The following is a 17,162-nucleotide window of genomic DNA, read 5'->3' as shown; positions in this document are numbered from 1 at the left end:
TATAGGTTATGGTTTTCAAGGCTTTCAATGTCAGATAATGGTTTATTATTGTTATGAATGCAATTTCACATGCCAAATGCTATGTTTATTTTGCGTTCCTGATATGTATGTGTTATATTGAGATTTGTGTATTCTATGTATATGTAGGAAGTATCATATACGTATAAAATATGAACATGTGTTTGCCATGATTATTTATCATGTACTTGTGCTAATTGTATGTGTGTCAACTCCTTGGCAAAAGGAATTGTCCAAATGCGTGTATTCCAACATACGTCATGTATGTTGAACTATGTAGTCTAAGTGTTTGTCGAAATGTCTGAATGGTCTAAAGTGTAATATATTATCCTATTTGCAGGCGTTGAGAAGCGATTCTCAACTCTCCTATTGGGTGTATGATTTCCTACATGCAAGTCACATTCTTTGTTGTTTAACTTCAAGTATTACTTATGTGTAAATCCATGTTAAGTTGATATTCTTCAAATGCTCATATACTACATGATTTGAATTGTTGTTCCATTACTGTTCTAAATTGTATATGCATATCTGTTATAATGGAATGTGTTTGGGACTATGAAATAGTCTAGGAAATCGGTAATCAGCCTTGAGTTCGTGGCTGAGGTTGCTTTCGCCACGAAAGACGTGATTTGACGAACCCGAGTCGTATTAGAGTTATCGGCAGTGGTTTGGCCATACGGAGTGTTTGTGCACTCTATGTCGTTCAACCCAATGTGCGCTCGTGCTAGTCGAGTTCCTCAAGTAACCCGATTGTCCGATGTATGTTCACCATGTATGGACGCTATTGTTTGAATATAGGGTACCAAACTTACCGATGAAATTCTGTTAACCGCTGTACCTTGATCCGCTAAGACTCATGAGCCGGACATGGTGGTATGGGACACCGTGGTCGATCTGTCGGCCTACGCTGGGGTGACGAGCCTCCCCGTAGTGACCAGTGAGCACACCAGACTCGTGAGCCGATTATGGTGGTATGGGACACTATATTCGTGTTATCGGCCTACATTGATTGGTGACGAGCCCTTTGTAGTGACCTCGAGCATCCCTTGATATTGCATTAAGGCGACGAGCCTTAGAGTAGTATGAAGGTATGATAGGCGTGCATTGATTAGTGACGAGCCCTTTGTAGCGACCTAGAACCATATGATCGTATGAGATGGCCTAAGACTGATGACCCTAGAATGGATCACTGTGTGGAAATTGATATGAGGAAGGTACCTTAGCTTCCCAATCCTGCTGTATGAAAAGGACTAATAACAACTTGGTAATCTTGTTCATGCACCGCATTGCATGTGCGTGGAAGTCGTTGGCACTGCGGGAGGTTGTCATGCGTAACGTAAGATGAAAACGCTAAGGGAGTGCAGGCGAGGGCATGCATCATTTATACATACATCCTTGCATTAACAAGACTACTTTATACTTTTTTAATTATATTACCTTATCATTACTGCTTGATTGATTTGATATCATGTTAACTTTTACGGTATTGTTCCACTGAGTTGATCACTCACTCCCACGTTCTGGGGCGGTGTTTCAACACCAACCAGACTCTGTCTTAGATGCAGATGTTGACGCGACCCCTGAGGCAGAGCAAGAGTTCGAGGATGATGAGGCCGCATTTTCTTTTATGTAGTTCTCAGGCGGGTTCATGTGAGCCATGTCCTGATATGCGGGGATTCTGGGTTTTCTTTTGGAATAGATAATTTCATTTTGATTCTTGTATTTTTTTAGAGCAACACTTGTAAGTATGACCTGCCATGTATACGTATTTCAGGGATTTGCACATGTACACATATGTTTCTTTAAGTCTTCCGTTTGCGTCCTTCACTTATCCCTGAATTATGTTTGCAGTTTGGCTTAATCTATTCCATGTTTATGTACTCTTGCAGAGAACATACATCCATCATTAAATATGTTGCATAAGTGATGTTTTGAAACTCGGGAGCTGAGTTATGCTCGACCCCCGAATTTCAGGGCGTGACAACATGATACTGGTGTGCAATTAGCTTGTTACACAAATGCTGATTGGGCTGGTAACATTGATGATCGTAAATCAACCATTGGTGGTTGTTTCTATGTCAAGAACTATTTAGTTTCTTAGCTAAGTAAAAAAATAAAGATTTGTATCGCCCTCCACAGCTGAGGCTCAATATATTGTTGCTGGTAATGCATGTACTCAACTTGTGTGGATGAAAAGAATACTAAGCGATTACGGAATTGCGTAAGAATCCATGGTTTTATATTGTGATAATTCAAGCACAATTAATATCTCTAAAACTCCAATTCAGCATTCACGAACCAAGAATATTAACATTGGATATCATTATATTCGTGAACTGGTGGAAGACAAGTTAATTTAATTGGAATATATTCAGACCGAGAATCAGCTTGCTGACATATTCACAAAACCGCTTAACAAAAACAGGTTTGTAAAATTGAAAATTGATCTTGGTATGTGTAATATGAACTGATGATTTGTGCATTTTTGTATCATAAAGTATATATTTATTATTTTAAAATTTAAGAATTTAAATTTTATGCAAAATTGCATATTTTATATGCTACATGACCAGTCGAGTACAAACTCGACCAGTCGTGGCTCGACCGGTCGAGTATGTACTTGACCAATCGTGAAACACGGGTTTAAACGTTTATTTGGGAAAAATCTTCTTTTTCTTCATTTGGGTCTTCTTCTCCAACAAGTCCTACCACAACCGGTCAAACCCATCTTCAATTCCTCCATGGTTAGTGCATTATTTTTAATTTTCTTCTAGATTAAGTCCTTTGCACTTCCTTTTCTTCATTTGTGTGGTTTTTTGATGCTTTATGATTATTTGGTGGGTTTTCTATCAAAAAATCTAATCTACTAGAAGCCCTTCTTGCCTCTTTTGCAATTTCTTTATTCCTTGATTTCTTTATTGCAATGGAGGGTAGAAACAAGAAGAAACGATCTCCTGGTCCCTCTCCTTCTCGTTCCGCTCCTATCACGATGTGTCATCTTCAGTCACTTAAGGAAGATCCCTAGTATGTGCGGGATATTCGCTTGTACAATGTGATAGTTGAACGGACTGTTAATCCTAATCATTTGGCACCATTTAACGTTGTTCCTTTCCTTCAGTTCGTATGATAGGATAACATATTACATTGGAGTGGACCGGTAAACCACTCCATTGCGCAGGCTATGTATGCTTGCATTAGTGACTTTTCTTCAGAGAATCTGACATTTACAATTATGACTAGAGAAGGTCCAATTGATGTGGATCGTCATCTTATTTCTGGGTTAATGAATATACCTGTTAATTACGATGGTATTCCCATTAGTTCTCTTGTGGCAAAACCTTCTAAATCTGAGAAGTGATGCTCACTAGAGATTTATGTAATATGGATGTGAAATGGAGTACTGGGAATGCGCTCGCTTCCAAGTTTATGTTACCCAGAGACAGGGTTCTCCATCGGATCTTCATTTCAAATGTCTACCCTCGATCTGGTAACAAATCCGATCTTACTACATTCATGGTTCGTATTCTTCATTATATCATTTCTGGAGTCTCTGTGTGTCTTCCTTCTTTGATTTGTTATATCATGATTCAGTTCTGTCTCCATACAGGTCACAGTGATATACCCTTTGCTTATCTTATGACTGTGTTAGCCACACATAGTTTAGTGGCTATGCCTATTGGAAAAGCTCTCATTCACCACCTACCCTTCAACAACTCTAACATTAACAAGATGAATTTAAAGTTGGCCCCAGGCAAGTTGATGTGGGTGCTAGTGGAGCCGCTGAAGCAAATAAAGAGAAGGGTGATTTGCCTCTAGATGATGTCAATATGGATGACCTCTTTGATGAAATTGAATCTGATTCTGCTGCTGATCCTAATTATCAGTCATTTGATTTTGATGCGCGTTTACGCTCACTTGAGGAAAAGGTTGAAGGTATGCATGTGTCCCAAGAAATGCAATTTAAATATATGCGCAAATATCTTAGGCACATTAACAAGGGACTTCATCAAATTAATCCTTCCATACATGCTCCTTCTTCTGGTTTAGATTAGTATTTGAATATCTGATATGTAATAACTTTTAGACTTGCATTTGTCTTGTGCTTGGACATGTTTTCTTATTATTGTGGACATGTTGTTAATGGTTATCTTGTATCTATGTTATCTTAACATTACCTCTCTCATTACTCTTGTGTTTCCATCATCATTTATCGGTTCTTTCCTTTGTCATATTGTGACAAAAAGGGGGAGAATTTATTCTGATATGCCTATTTCATTATGATAAATGTGGAGAATGAATGTGAAACTATGGAGAATGTAGTTAGGTAATAGGTAGCAATTTTTTTCTTCTCCTCTTGGATTCTATGCTGTAAGGTATTAAGGGGGAGTATTGATGAGTATTGATTCTTTGACCAGTTTGTAACTGGTGCATGATTCTTTGACCAGTTTATAACAGGTGCATGATTCTTTGACTTGTTTGTAACTGGTACATGATTCTTTATTTTGCATGTATGATATTTTTATTTATTTTGTTTTGTCACAAATTTGACAAAGGGGTAGATTGTAAATGTTATTCTATCTAGCTCCTATGATTGTCAAATTTTGTAGTGCCAAAACCTCTTGGAATCTGTATCTTGTGTAGCTCATCTTTATATTCAAGATCAAGCAATTCAAGTACAAGTTCAAGATGTTCCAATTCAAGATTCAAGCAGCACATGTATAAGAATAAGAGATTCTTATACAAGTTCAAGTACTTCAAGTTCAAGCTTCAAAGTACTTCAAGTTAAAGCTTCAAAATACTTCAAGATGTCAAGCTTCATGTACTTTAAGATCAACTATCGACTGAAGCGAATGATGTTTCAATGTTCAATCCTCACCGATAAGGTATGAATGACTCTAGATTGACCATAAGTTAGGTCATATTGATTGCATGCTTAAAGTGGGTCACTATATAATTTTATAGACTTTTTCTCGACTAGTCTTAGCCTATGTTCGACTACTCCAAGTACTGGCTCGACCAGTCTAAGGTTTGTTACTAATTTTTAAAATTTTTTATTGGACTCTTGACCAGTCCTAGAGACTGCTCGACTAGTCGAGTGAACAATGTTCGACCAGTCAAGCAGGCTCGACTCAAAGTCTAGCGACCATTTTTGGTTCCACACAACCAGTCGAGTGTAGGGCTTGACCAGTTGAGCAAGCCACTCGACCAGTCGTGGAACGGTCTTATCTTATCGCGCCCAAAATTTTAAAAGTTTATTGGTCCTTTGACCAGTCGAACCAACCACTGGGCTAGTCGAGTGAACAGTTTCTGCACTTATAAATAGAGCACGATTTTTAAAGTTTGAGAAGTCATTCAAGCAAAATCAAGACACCACTCTGAGAGATAAGTTTGTGATATTCTTAAACTATTTAGTGCTCATTTAATATTCTCTTTAATTTAGCTTTTTGCATTTTATTTTGAGTTATATATTCCAATCTTATTTGAAGAAGGGATTTAAGTTTTCCCCTTTCTTGGAATCAAAATCAAATTAAGCAATCCCAAGGGATTTAATCTAAAAATCATATAGAACTTAGAACCTTTTTATAAGTGAGTGTGGACATTGAACATCTACTTCGAATTGGTTCTACCAGGCTTCATCAAAGGAGAATATCCAGATAAGTATATTTACATTTCTGTAAATCTATTTTTGATTTTTTAGAGATTGTGCCAGAAAAATCTCTCTTTCTTTTTGGTTTGTCTGAGGTGATCCAGAAAACTCAGAGTGTGGGGTTTTTAAATTGTGTAAGCCCACTTGAAAGACACAATTGTGAAGGTTTTAGGTGAACCTTGAAAAACTTATTTCATAGTGAACACCAATATCCATTGTGTGAAGATATTGAGAGTGAAGTAGTTGTGTGGCTGTTTTTCTAAATAGTTGGTGTACACACAAGCGAACCACTATAATTTCTGGTGTTGTGGTGGATGGTTAATTGTGGCTTTATGTGAATGTTGTAATTTCTTTTTAAGCCTTTGTGGAGAATATTATAATCTCTTTTATGCAGGTGTGGGACTACTGTAATAGCTTAATTTATTTTCTTTGCTATTTTTATTCTTTATTCCTCTGTATTGGTTTGAGATTTTGATACACAGACCGTTCTAGAAATCAGGTTGTCCTACCATAAGCCATTGGTTTTTGGTGTAAGGTTGTCCTTAGAACAACATCTGTATCAACCTCTCAATACTTGTACATTTGAGGTTGTTATTCATTTCTGCTTTGTGGGATTGTTAACTGCTATCTTTATTTATATATGTCTTCTTCCGCATTTAATTTTTTAATTTGGCATAGTCTTATTCACCCCCCCTAGGACTCTTAGCTCGACCTTTTTAAAATGTAAGTGTCATGTGTAGACATTGGCCAGTGGGCCTAAACGTAGGTGCCTTGTATGGGACCTTGGTCGGTGGTCCTAAATGGAGGTGCCTAGTGTAAGACCTTGGCTGTGAGGCCTAAACATAGGTTTTTTGCTCATGCAAAGAGCATAAATTGCCGAGTCCTTTGTGTAGGGCTGTAAAGGTTAATAATGAACTTGATTTAAAACTATTCATAGTGAAATCCGACACACTCTAAGAGAGAGTGTGGTTGTCGGGAGTGGAGTAGGCAAGTAGCCGAACCACTATACATACCTGTGTTTGGAATTGATATTTGTGCATCTATTTTATTATGCTTATGTGTTTGAATGCTTAAGTATATATGCATGATTAGATATATGCTAAGGATTGATATGTACAATATTTCATGCACACATGTTCACTATGTTATATGCTAGTTACTTAATCTGCATATCTTGAATAGCCTATGTGACTGGATCCTCTATTGGCTTAGAAGCCTTTAAAGTTAAAGTGTCTTGCTTAGTTTAAAGTACTAAGTACTTTGTATTAGGCAATTATGATTTTTAAATAGGCAAAATAATTGAAAAGTCATATTCACCCCCCCTCTAGGACATTGTCTCATACTCATTCTTCAGTATCAGCGGTCTAAACCACAATTTCAAAGCTTACCTTCTCTTCTCCTATGTATGTTGTAGATCTGACTCAGCGAGCTCAGTGGTTCCTAAAGTTTGTGTTGGGGTGCACCTTCTTCTCGCTGGCCGATCTTTTGCTACGTATGATTTGGGAGGAACAAGCGGGGGATGAGATTGCTCAATCATTGCCCCCAACTCTATATTTTGGTCATCGGGGAGAGGATGTTGTCTCCCAAGTATTATCCTGATATGGTCGATGTTGCCTATCACGCCCCAAACTCGGAAACCGGGCTCACAAAATTTTCGATTGCTAAATCCGGTGCCGATAGCCTCCGTAGTACCCCATTCTCAGCTTCCAACGTCAATACGCCAGATTCCGATCTTGAGATCCTACAAGAAGGATTTTCAACATGAATTTATCTCATTAGAAGCATAACCACAAGTATACCCAAATCACAAGAACAACATCATCATCACATATCCACTAATATAATCATTTGAGTATAATGTTGAAAGGGAAATACATATATTAAAAATCAAAGCTCAGAAGACCACTGCACGCTCCAAGCTCAATGCTGTTGCGACCTAACACCACTTGCACACATCTATCGTGTATAAGCTTATAGAAAGCTTAGAGGGTGGACAAAGTGTGTGCGATGCATGTGCCAAGCATATAGATATCAGAGTAAATGGAAATACTGGCAATCCATAATTCGTAAAATATCAGAGTAACGCAGAAACATACTGTCAAGTTCATAAATACCATCAGCCTTATCTAGGCTATGCAATGTAAAAACATAATAGGCCAATATCATATGCCGAAGAAGTAATGTAGATCAACTATGCAATGCGGAGACATAGTAAGCCAAATATCAGATGCCGATGATGCAATGCAATATGCAAATCGTGAAGAGCCACGAATACCATCAACCTCATCTAAGCCATACATCAAACCTGCGCGTATCGCACGATCATGTGGGGATAACTCTATCTCACAAGGAGTCTCATAAATATTTCAACCTAATGACATTTGCTTTAATCAATCATCCATCACAATATGCATACGAATGATGGGGGTCCACAGAAGGACGACGGATCTAGTCCAAATATCAAGATAGGCTCACTGATTTAAAACGCGACAAGATAGTTAAGGAAAGAATCCAACTTATAGCCACTACAACATTGGATGATGCACCCAATGTGGGATAAAGTTCTGCCTTCACTGTGTGCACAGTAGCCTGCCAATCACTAGTAGCTCGCTCAGGTCCTCACGCCTCGCCCACTCAGTGTCCGCCCACATGCGCCTGCCCACCTATGATCACAGTGATGGAGCATCACAATATCGCCCACCAAGGGAAGATTCGAGTCTAAGTGCAATAAGTAATCTTCCTTACCCTCTCTATCACGCGATAAATTGGACTTCCTTATGGGGCCTAATATATACACAAGGTGGGCTCCAAGGTGTAGGTATCATGATGCTATACTGTCACATACTCATAATCGGTATCAATAACTGCCTTAATAATCGGCCTCGACAATCGTCCTCGACAATTGGAATCGGCCTCGACAATCATCATCGACAATTGGAATCGACCTCGATCGGAATTGGTCTCGGCAATCGGAGTTGGCCTCGGCAATCAGAATTAGCCTCGACAATCGGAATCGGCCTCAGCAATCAGAATCGGCCTCAACAATCAGAATCGGCCTAGGCAAACGGAATCGACCTCAATAATCAGAATTGGCCTCGACAATCGGAGTCAGCCTCAACAATTGGAATCGGCCTCAATAATTAGAATCGCCTCAATAATCAGAATCGGCCTCGATAATCAGCCTCAATAATTGGAATTGGCCTCGACAATCGGAATCGGCCTCGACAATCAGAATCGACCTCGACAACTGACCTCGACAATCGAAATCGACCTCGACAATCGGAGTTGGCCTCGACAATCGGAATTGATAATTGGCCTCGACAATCGGAATCAGCCTTGATGATCGGTCGAATAAGGCCAAGGAAAGGTCACAATATGGACATTAAACCATCATTGCCTATCAATGTGGACATATAACCAACATTACTCCCAAGGAGTGGTCTACATAGATCCAAACATATCGTGGGCCCATGGCCTCATACAAGGGCCTCATACAATCACCATGGGCCATATCAATGGGCCGCACCAACTGACCTCGTATACATTAAATGGGCCACAATACATGAGCCTAATACACATCACTATGAGTTGCATCACATTGGCCGAAAATATATCTCAATGGGCCTCATCATATGGACCATAAGCACATCACATCAACCCTTGCCCATGGGCCTCGAATACATCATAATGGGCCACAACCCATGGGCTTCAAATACACAATAGGTGGGCCCCACACATGAGACTTAAATATATCACATGGGCCATATCAATGGGCCGCACCAACGGGCCTCATATACATTAAATGGGCCACATTAATGGGCCGCACCAATGGGCCTCGCACAAATGGGCCACAAATACATCAAATGGGCCGCATCACATGGGCCTCAAACATATCATAGCGGGCCATAACCATGGGCCTCAATATACATCATAATGGGCCGCAACCCATGGGCCTCAATATACATCTAGGTGGGCCACATCAATGGGCCTTAAGTACATCACATGGGCCTCATATACAAATCAGATTGGGGTGGCCCTGCACATTCCAAATGGGCCCCATCAGATGGACGATTTGAATCAAACACGTACATTACGTGGGAACCGTGTGGATAGACGATATGAATATACAACACATATATTAGGGTCGCCCCACGTCCCACGGGCCGGACGAAGTGGATACAACATCTTCATCAAGGTGGGCCCCACGTCCCACGCCAGAAACAACATTTAATGTTATAAAAACATGGGGCGGATGGTCCTATATAACCCCTAACCCACGACATGAATATATATATATATATATATATATATATATATATATATATATATATATATATATAGGTGGGTCCATATGTGTGGGACCCACTAACTTTGATAAAGCTAATGTTTGTATTTTCACTTCATCCAGCGTCCATAGTACTGGACGGTGCAGATAAAGAATATATATATAAATATCAAGGTGGGTCCCACGTGGGCCCATCATAATATTATTTAAATATATTACTATATATATATATATATATATATATATATATATATATATATATATATATATATATATATGGATCGTGTAGGCTACATCACACGTGGACAGAGCATGCATCAGTGGGCTCCACCCTCTTGTCAGTAAAAATGGATGGACGATGTGGATAAAATCACACCTCAAGGTGGTCCACGGTGCTCATGGTTGCATGCATAGCAGTTGTTGCAGCGGCTATTGGCCCACCCATTAGACCGACGATTTGGATTCAAACAGATGGACAGTGGGGATAGGATCCATACAGATGGACGGCATGGCTACATACATCAGGTGGAGTCCCACCTTGGATGGACGGTGGATGTAAAACGCTTACATCAAGTTGGGTCCCACCGTCTGAAAATGTTAGACAGTGTGGATAAATCACATACGTCAGGTGGGTCCCACGTGGTGGCACACCTCTCTTTAGACAGGCAGGTGAAACCCGCCCGTTGGACAGACGGCTTGGATAAAACATTTGCATCATGTGGTGGGTCCCACATCCATGGAAGGTGTGGATATATAACAGTCTCACGTTCCCGTGGCTGGATGGCATGGATATACGACACATGCGTCAGGTGGGCCACACACTCCAAACAGATGGACAGTGTAGGCAATGCATATCATTAAGGTAGGGCATCAAAAAGAAGGAGAGAGAGAGAGAGAGGGGAAAAAAATGGATGGTGATGGAGGGACCCCGCCATTATGGGCCCCTCTAGACGATACAAACCATACATCAAATGGGTCCCACCATAAGTGGGCCCTCAAATTATCAAATCTAGGCAAAAGAAACAATTCTAATCCTAAAAAACACCCACCTCAAGATGCCTTCTTCCTTCTTCCATCAACGCGTTCTATAACTTTAAAGAAAGTGATCCAACGGTTGAGATGAGGCTTGGAGGGTGGAGATGTGAGGTAGGAAGGTGGGCCACACTAGCTCTCCCTCATGGAGCTTGGACATTGGATCTCATGGGGTTGCTTGGGAGTAATGGAGAGAGATGAGAGAGAGGGTGATGTAAAGAGAGAGAGGGATGGGGTGTGATGGGTGAGTGAGTGATGGGTGTACCTTGTTGTAAGAGAAAGTTGACTTTGGAGAGGGTGGTTGTACTTGGGGATGGGTGTGAGTGATGGGATTGATGTAATGTTCTCTTGAGTTTTGCAACTGCATGGCGTTTTTCCTCGAACTGAACACGGGCCCACATCTCCTGGCCCAGGTATCGCATCGGTGCGCGAGACGCGTCATCGAAACCACGGCGACGGCGCTGTCGCTAAGGTACAAGTCTCGGGTCTAGCCGACTCTAAAATACGGAATACGACTCAGGATCGCACGTAAAAATTAGTTACAGATCGGGGGTCGTCGAAATTCGACCGGGAGGACCGCAGAAGCCTACGGAATGGTATGAGCTATGATACGGGTCTCACATTGCCGGTTAGGGATTCGACTTGATTTTCTAATGAGACGAGCCAACTTTCCCTATTTCGGGATCTCTGTGTAATTACTGGGGAAAGAGGGTCAGGCTAGGGGCCTGATTGTGAAACTTGAGGGTTTTTCGGATGTTCTTCCGGTGCTGGCTCAACGACGGTGGCCATTGCTCTTCTTCCTCCCTTAGCCATCAAGGTGGGAAAAGGAGGAAGGCTGTCAGGCTCGCCGGTGTTTTTGGAGGGGGGGGACTTTAATGGCTTAGTTGTCATTCCCATAGACGGCGCCAAATTGTTATCACTCGAATTTGGTTGAAACCACAACTCCACTCATAGGCTATCGAATGCTTACACCAGTAGAAAATAATGGGCAATGGGGGTGTTGGTCATTGACGGTGACCCTCTAATGCCTTAATAAGGTATATGTGGCTGGATCTGAGATTTTTGTGTGTACCTCTTACCTAAGATGTAGGATATATTTATAAGTTCTTTAGGCAGTTTGTGTATCGTAGTGGATTTGTTAGATATACTGGAGGGGCCCGTATTAGGGTAGGAATATGCTCTCGGGAATATCTTCACTTTTCCTCGTTGGCATGATTTTCGGCTAGGATTTCATCGGATCGATCTTGTCCTATTACAATACGAAATTTTCTCCGGACATTTCTATTCCTAGGTCGAGATCGGTTTCCATGGTCAAAATGGTTAGGTCGATAGATGAATCTCATTAAGGAGCTTCGAGCTTGACCGGTTTTTAGCTCGACAGGCGGGTCCTTCATCGAAGCCCAGCTTGGCCTCTCTGGTGGTAGACACATCGGCGGCTTGGGAAAGTTGTCATGTAGATTCTTTGCCAAGTGTCTCATATGGCTAGTCAATTCAGTTTTCCCATTAATATTTACCATTGAGGTCAAAATCATTTACATATATTTTTTAAAAATTTTATTTTTTTATTTTTACACATACATGCACACCCCTACACACTCACGCTAGTGGAATTTCACCACCTATGGATACTCGAACCCTTGACCGGGTGTTGAAACCCCCGAGAGTCTACCACCCCAGCAAGAGTAAGGATCCAAATCATTTACATATCCATCAAGTTCAGGACACATTTTAATTGCACTTATTTAGGACACATTTTAGTCGCACTTACTTGCAATCCAACGTATATTTTATTTGCCATATTTTCTCTCGCCTTCCTTCTTCCATGCCATATATGGGGATAGTTACGAATTCCCAATCAAAGTGATTCTTTATAATCATAGGCGATTTATGATTTGTTTAACTAAAAGATTTAGTTAGCTATGCAACTATGACCATTATAACATATGGTGCTAAAAGAGAAGTTACAACAATGACACGAGGAATAAGTTTTCGCAAGAGATCCGGCGAAAATAAAATGCACGTGTCAACGTAGCTCATGTGTTTGTAGTCTAGTCCATCCATTTTGGTGGGCCGGAGGATGTATACCGAAACCTAGATACGACGTACTTGACAGGTAACGGAACTCGGATTGGATCTGGGAATTCAAGAATGAGACCCGGGCCCGTAAAGACCAAGACCCAGCCTGTATTCAGTAATCAATCTCTCTCTCTCTCTGTCTCTCTCTCTCTCTCGGGGAAGCATCAGGTCTCTTCATCTCCCTCCCACCCAAACACTGTAAAACCATCAGTCCTTCCGTCCGTCGGAGTCCAGTAGCAGCGCCATGAGCGAAAGCCAGCATCATCAACACCGTCCCCACCGCATCTCTGTCCCTCCTCGTGTACCCTCCTCTAGAATATACCCTACCCCTTCTTACTCTTCTTCTTCTTATTCGATACCTTTCTCCCCATCTCCAGCCCCAACCCCTTCCAAACAACGCCGTCGCACCAACTCATCATCTTTCTCCTCCATCTTCCTTCTCCTCTTTTCCCTTCGCTCCCTCTATTCCCTTCTACCCTTCCTCCGCTCATCTTCTCCTTCTTTCTCCCTCTTCCCTTTCTCCTTCCTCGTCTCACTACTCTCCTTCGCTCTCTCTCTCCTCCTCTCCTCCTCTAATGAATTTCCCTCTCATCCTCTTCCCTCCTTATTCTCCTCCTCTCTTCTCCGTCCCCTCTTCACCAAATCTTCCCTCCTCACCTTCGTCTTCCTCCTCCGTTTCCAAGCCCTCCGTTCCTGCGGCACTTCCGCCACCATCCTTGCTGACTTCTCTGGCACCCTCGCTGCCAAGTTCTTCTCTGAGTACCGCAGCCGGGCCTGCCTTCCCATCCTTTCCATTATACGTGGCTCCTCCTGTCTTCTTCTTAGCCTCCTCCTTTTATCGCTCGGATGGGATCGAATTGGCTGCTTTCCAATGTCTTCTTTTTCCTCATCCTCCTCCTCCTCCTCTTCTGAAGATGGTGATGGTGGCAATTGCATTAGGATTTTGCCCATGCTGCTCCCTTTTCTCTCTGGCTTCCTGGCTTTCTATGAGCGGGCATCTGCCAACTGGGTCGCTTTCAGGCAGTTGGGCCGTAGACGGGTTCGGTTGATCTCTCTCTTCTTCACGACGATTATGCTCTTCTTCCCAGCCATCATCAGTTTCTTCTTTGCAGCTGATGGAGACAGCATTTCGTTCGGGAATCTTGGCTGGCCTCTAGTGAACACCGTTGTTTTTGGCGTGATTCTGAGCGAGAGCTACGGTGATGATAAACTCATGGTCTACGCACGGGATCTGCACAAGGATTTCCTGGTGACTTTCTCATGTACTCTTGTTTTGGAGCTCTTCTACTTTGACGATCTCTCTCTGTTTGGCTTCTTGCTCTGTGGGTTCTTGCTATGGCTCTCGGTGAGGGATTTGGCTTCCGATTCTTCCATCTATCCAGAGCTCGGTTCGGGTTATTTGGATACATTCTCTTTGATGATCTTGAGCCCAATCCGCCACATTCTTAGTGAGAGGAAGTCCCGTAAGATTGCTCTCTTCCTCCTCATCAACACAGCTTACATGGTTGTGGAATTTGTCGCCGGGTTCATGAGCAATAGCCTTGGGTTGATTTCTGATGCCTGCCACATGTTGTTTGACTGTGCGGCCCTCGCAATCGGCCTTTATGCATCATACATCTCGCGTCTGCCTGCAAACAGTCACTTCAGTTATGGCCGTGGGAGATTCGAAGTGCTTTCGGGTTATGTGAATGCTGTGTTTCTGGTTCTGGTTGGAGCGCTCATCGTGCTAGAGTCAATTGAGAGGATTCTTGATCCTCAGGAGATCTCGACAAGTAGTTTGCTGACCGTGTCGATCGGAGGGCTCGTGGTCAATGTGGTGGGTTTGATTTTCTTTCATGAAGAGCACCATCATGCCCATGGTGGAGCTGGGTCTTGTTCGCATTCACACTCACATGTCGACCACCACCACCACCATTCTCATGACCATGGTGTTCATGATGCTGAGCATCATCGCCAAGGAATCTTGGTCACCGATGAAGGATACTATGGAAGATCAGGTGGTGTCCACAATCTCAATTATTATGATCGCGAGGGAGCGAAAGGCTCCTCTGATCACCACGATCACCACCACCACCATCATCATCAGGATCTGGAAGATCACACTCTTGGGCTCCTTAAAAACTCAGCTATGGATTGTAGTTTACATGATAGTAATCCCCATGATCATAGTGATCACCGACAGGGTCAACATGGCCATGATCATGAATATGATTCCCATGATCACCACATGCATGGTCACAAACATGATCACCACATCCATAGTCGCCAAAATGATCATCACCAACGGCCTGACGATCAGCAGGATCCCCAAGGTCATGGTCATCAAAGTGTTTGCCACAATAACCAATGCCATAGTCACCATCACCATGACCGTCCTCAGCATTTTCTTCAAAGCTCTGGTGGGCTTGAACATGCCCATCAAAGCCCCATAACTGTGTCAACTGGTTCTGATAATCACTCTCATGAGGGTCATAACATTCATGGTGATTCTTCGGCACATAAAGGTGGCTGCTGTAATAAAGATAATCCAAACCATTCTCACATATCAAACCATGCCCCCAAGTCAGATTCCAATAAAGACTCGTTGGAAGAAAAAGTCCATGCGCAACCTCGGAAGCACCATCACATTGACCACAACATGGAAGGTATCTTCTTGCACGTTCTAGCTGACACCATGGGCAGTGTGGGGGTTGTAATCTCAACTCTCCTTATCAAATACAAGGGCTGGCTTGTTGCGGATCCTGCATGCTCAATATTCATTTCAGTGTTGATTGTATCTTCAGTTGTCTCATTGCTGCGTAATTCTGCTGAAATATTGCTGCAAAGAGTTCCAAGAGCTCATGAGCAGGATTTGAGAGTAGCTCTTGATGATGTCATGAGAATAAAGGGGGTCCACAGCATCCAGAACATGCACGTGTGGAGCTTCACAAACATGGATGTCGTGGGGACATTCCATCTTCAAGTTTCGGCAGAAATTGACAAAGCCTCCACCAAAGAGAAAGTGTCACAACTGTTACGCGATGCAGGGATCAAAGATTTAACTCTTCAGGTGGAATAATAAGTGATCAATGATGTCTTTTTTCTAATTTATGACTTGATGATTATGCCGTGTCTTTAAAGCAATGGCGCTTACTTGGAGAATACTCTCTGGCGATCTTGAGCACTGCTGAACAGGATCTGCAATCATGAAAACTGCTGTATCGGTTTGTCAATCATTTGATCACAGTGTTTTGCGTCTATAATTGGTGCTGAAGAAGACCATCCTGTTGTTACTGATTATGCAGGTATTTGAGATTCTTTTTTAGTCCAGATTTTTATGCTACAGTTGCTGGTTCTATCTTGGCTTTGTTTTATCAAGTGTCAGGATCAGTGTACCACTTAAGAGCTTTGGAGAAACTAGGTGTTACTTATGACATGAAGATGGCCATTATTAGACTTTTATCTGCATCACCAACTGTTTAGTGCTTATATTCCTCGATTGTAAGATTATCTTGCAAGTTTGAATGAGAATTGATGGTTTCTCCACTGGGCCCATTGGATGATCTCTAAAGAAGCATGTGAAGGATACAAACGTGCATGGGCATATGCAGGTCATTCTGAAATAATGATTTGTACTTCTATTAAGTGGTTACCTGCTTTTGATATTGGCTTTTATACTTTGTTAATTTAAAAGGAAAAGGAATACACTTTTCGCTAAAGATAGTCCATGAACTTGTCATTTGCAGCTTTTGTGCGCGCACATGCACATGTGAATGTGTGTGTTTGTGATCTTACATTTTTCTGTTGTGTTGAGTCATTTTTGTTGCTGCATTTATGTGTTGCTTCCAGTAAATACCCTTGGGCATGCATTGTATCTAGGTGGGATCCTAGATTACGGGTTTGCTAATCAAATCTTCAGTTAAAGATTAAATATTTTTACTGTCATCTGCAATTATCATTTTTGTGTCTATTTCTTCTTCAATTTATTTCATGGGATGGTTGGCATGAATTTATGATGAATTGTTTGTAAACAAAAATCTAGCTTATTTCATTCATTGCTCTACCTAAAATTTGGTAAAAGGTAAAAGGAACTCGCCCAACTTCTCTTGCGAATGCTTGGTCCAG

The 17,162-nt window shown here is 41.8% G+C and overlaps 1 protein-coding gene across 1 annotated transcript; it reads left to right on the top strand.

The window, feature by feature from the left end:
• Nucleotides 1–13,187: 13,187 nt before the first annotated feature.
• On the top strand, nucleotides 13,188–16,782 carry LOC131255406 (uncharacterized). The gene has a single exon (XM_058256111.1). The coding sequence runs from the start codon at nucleotides 13,303–13,305 to the stop codon at nucleotides 16,114–16,116; it is 2,814 nt and encodes a 937-aa protein (XP_058112094.1). The 5' UTR covers nucleotides 13,188–13,302; the 3' UTR covers nucleotides 16,117–16,782.
• Nucleotides 16,783–17,162: the final 380 nt, after the last annotated feature.

This window comes from Magnolia sinica, chromosome 9, assembly GCF_029962835.1.
Source record: "Magnolia sinica isolate HGM2019 chromosome 9, MsV1, whole genome shotgun sequence".
NCBI classification, from domain to species: Eukaryota; Viridiplantae; Streptophyta; class Magnoliopsida; order Magnoliales; family Magnoliaceae; genus Magnolia; species Magnolia sinica.
This window is presented reverse-complemented; position numbering and strand designations above follow the sequence as displayed.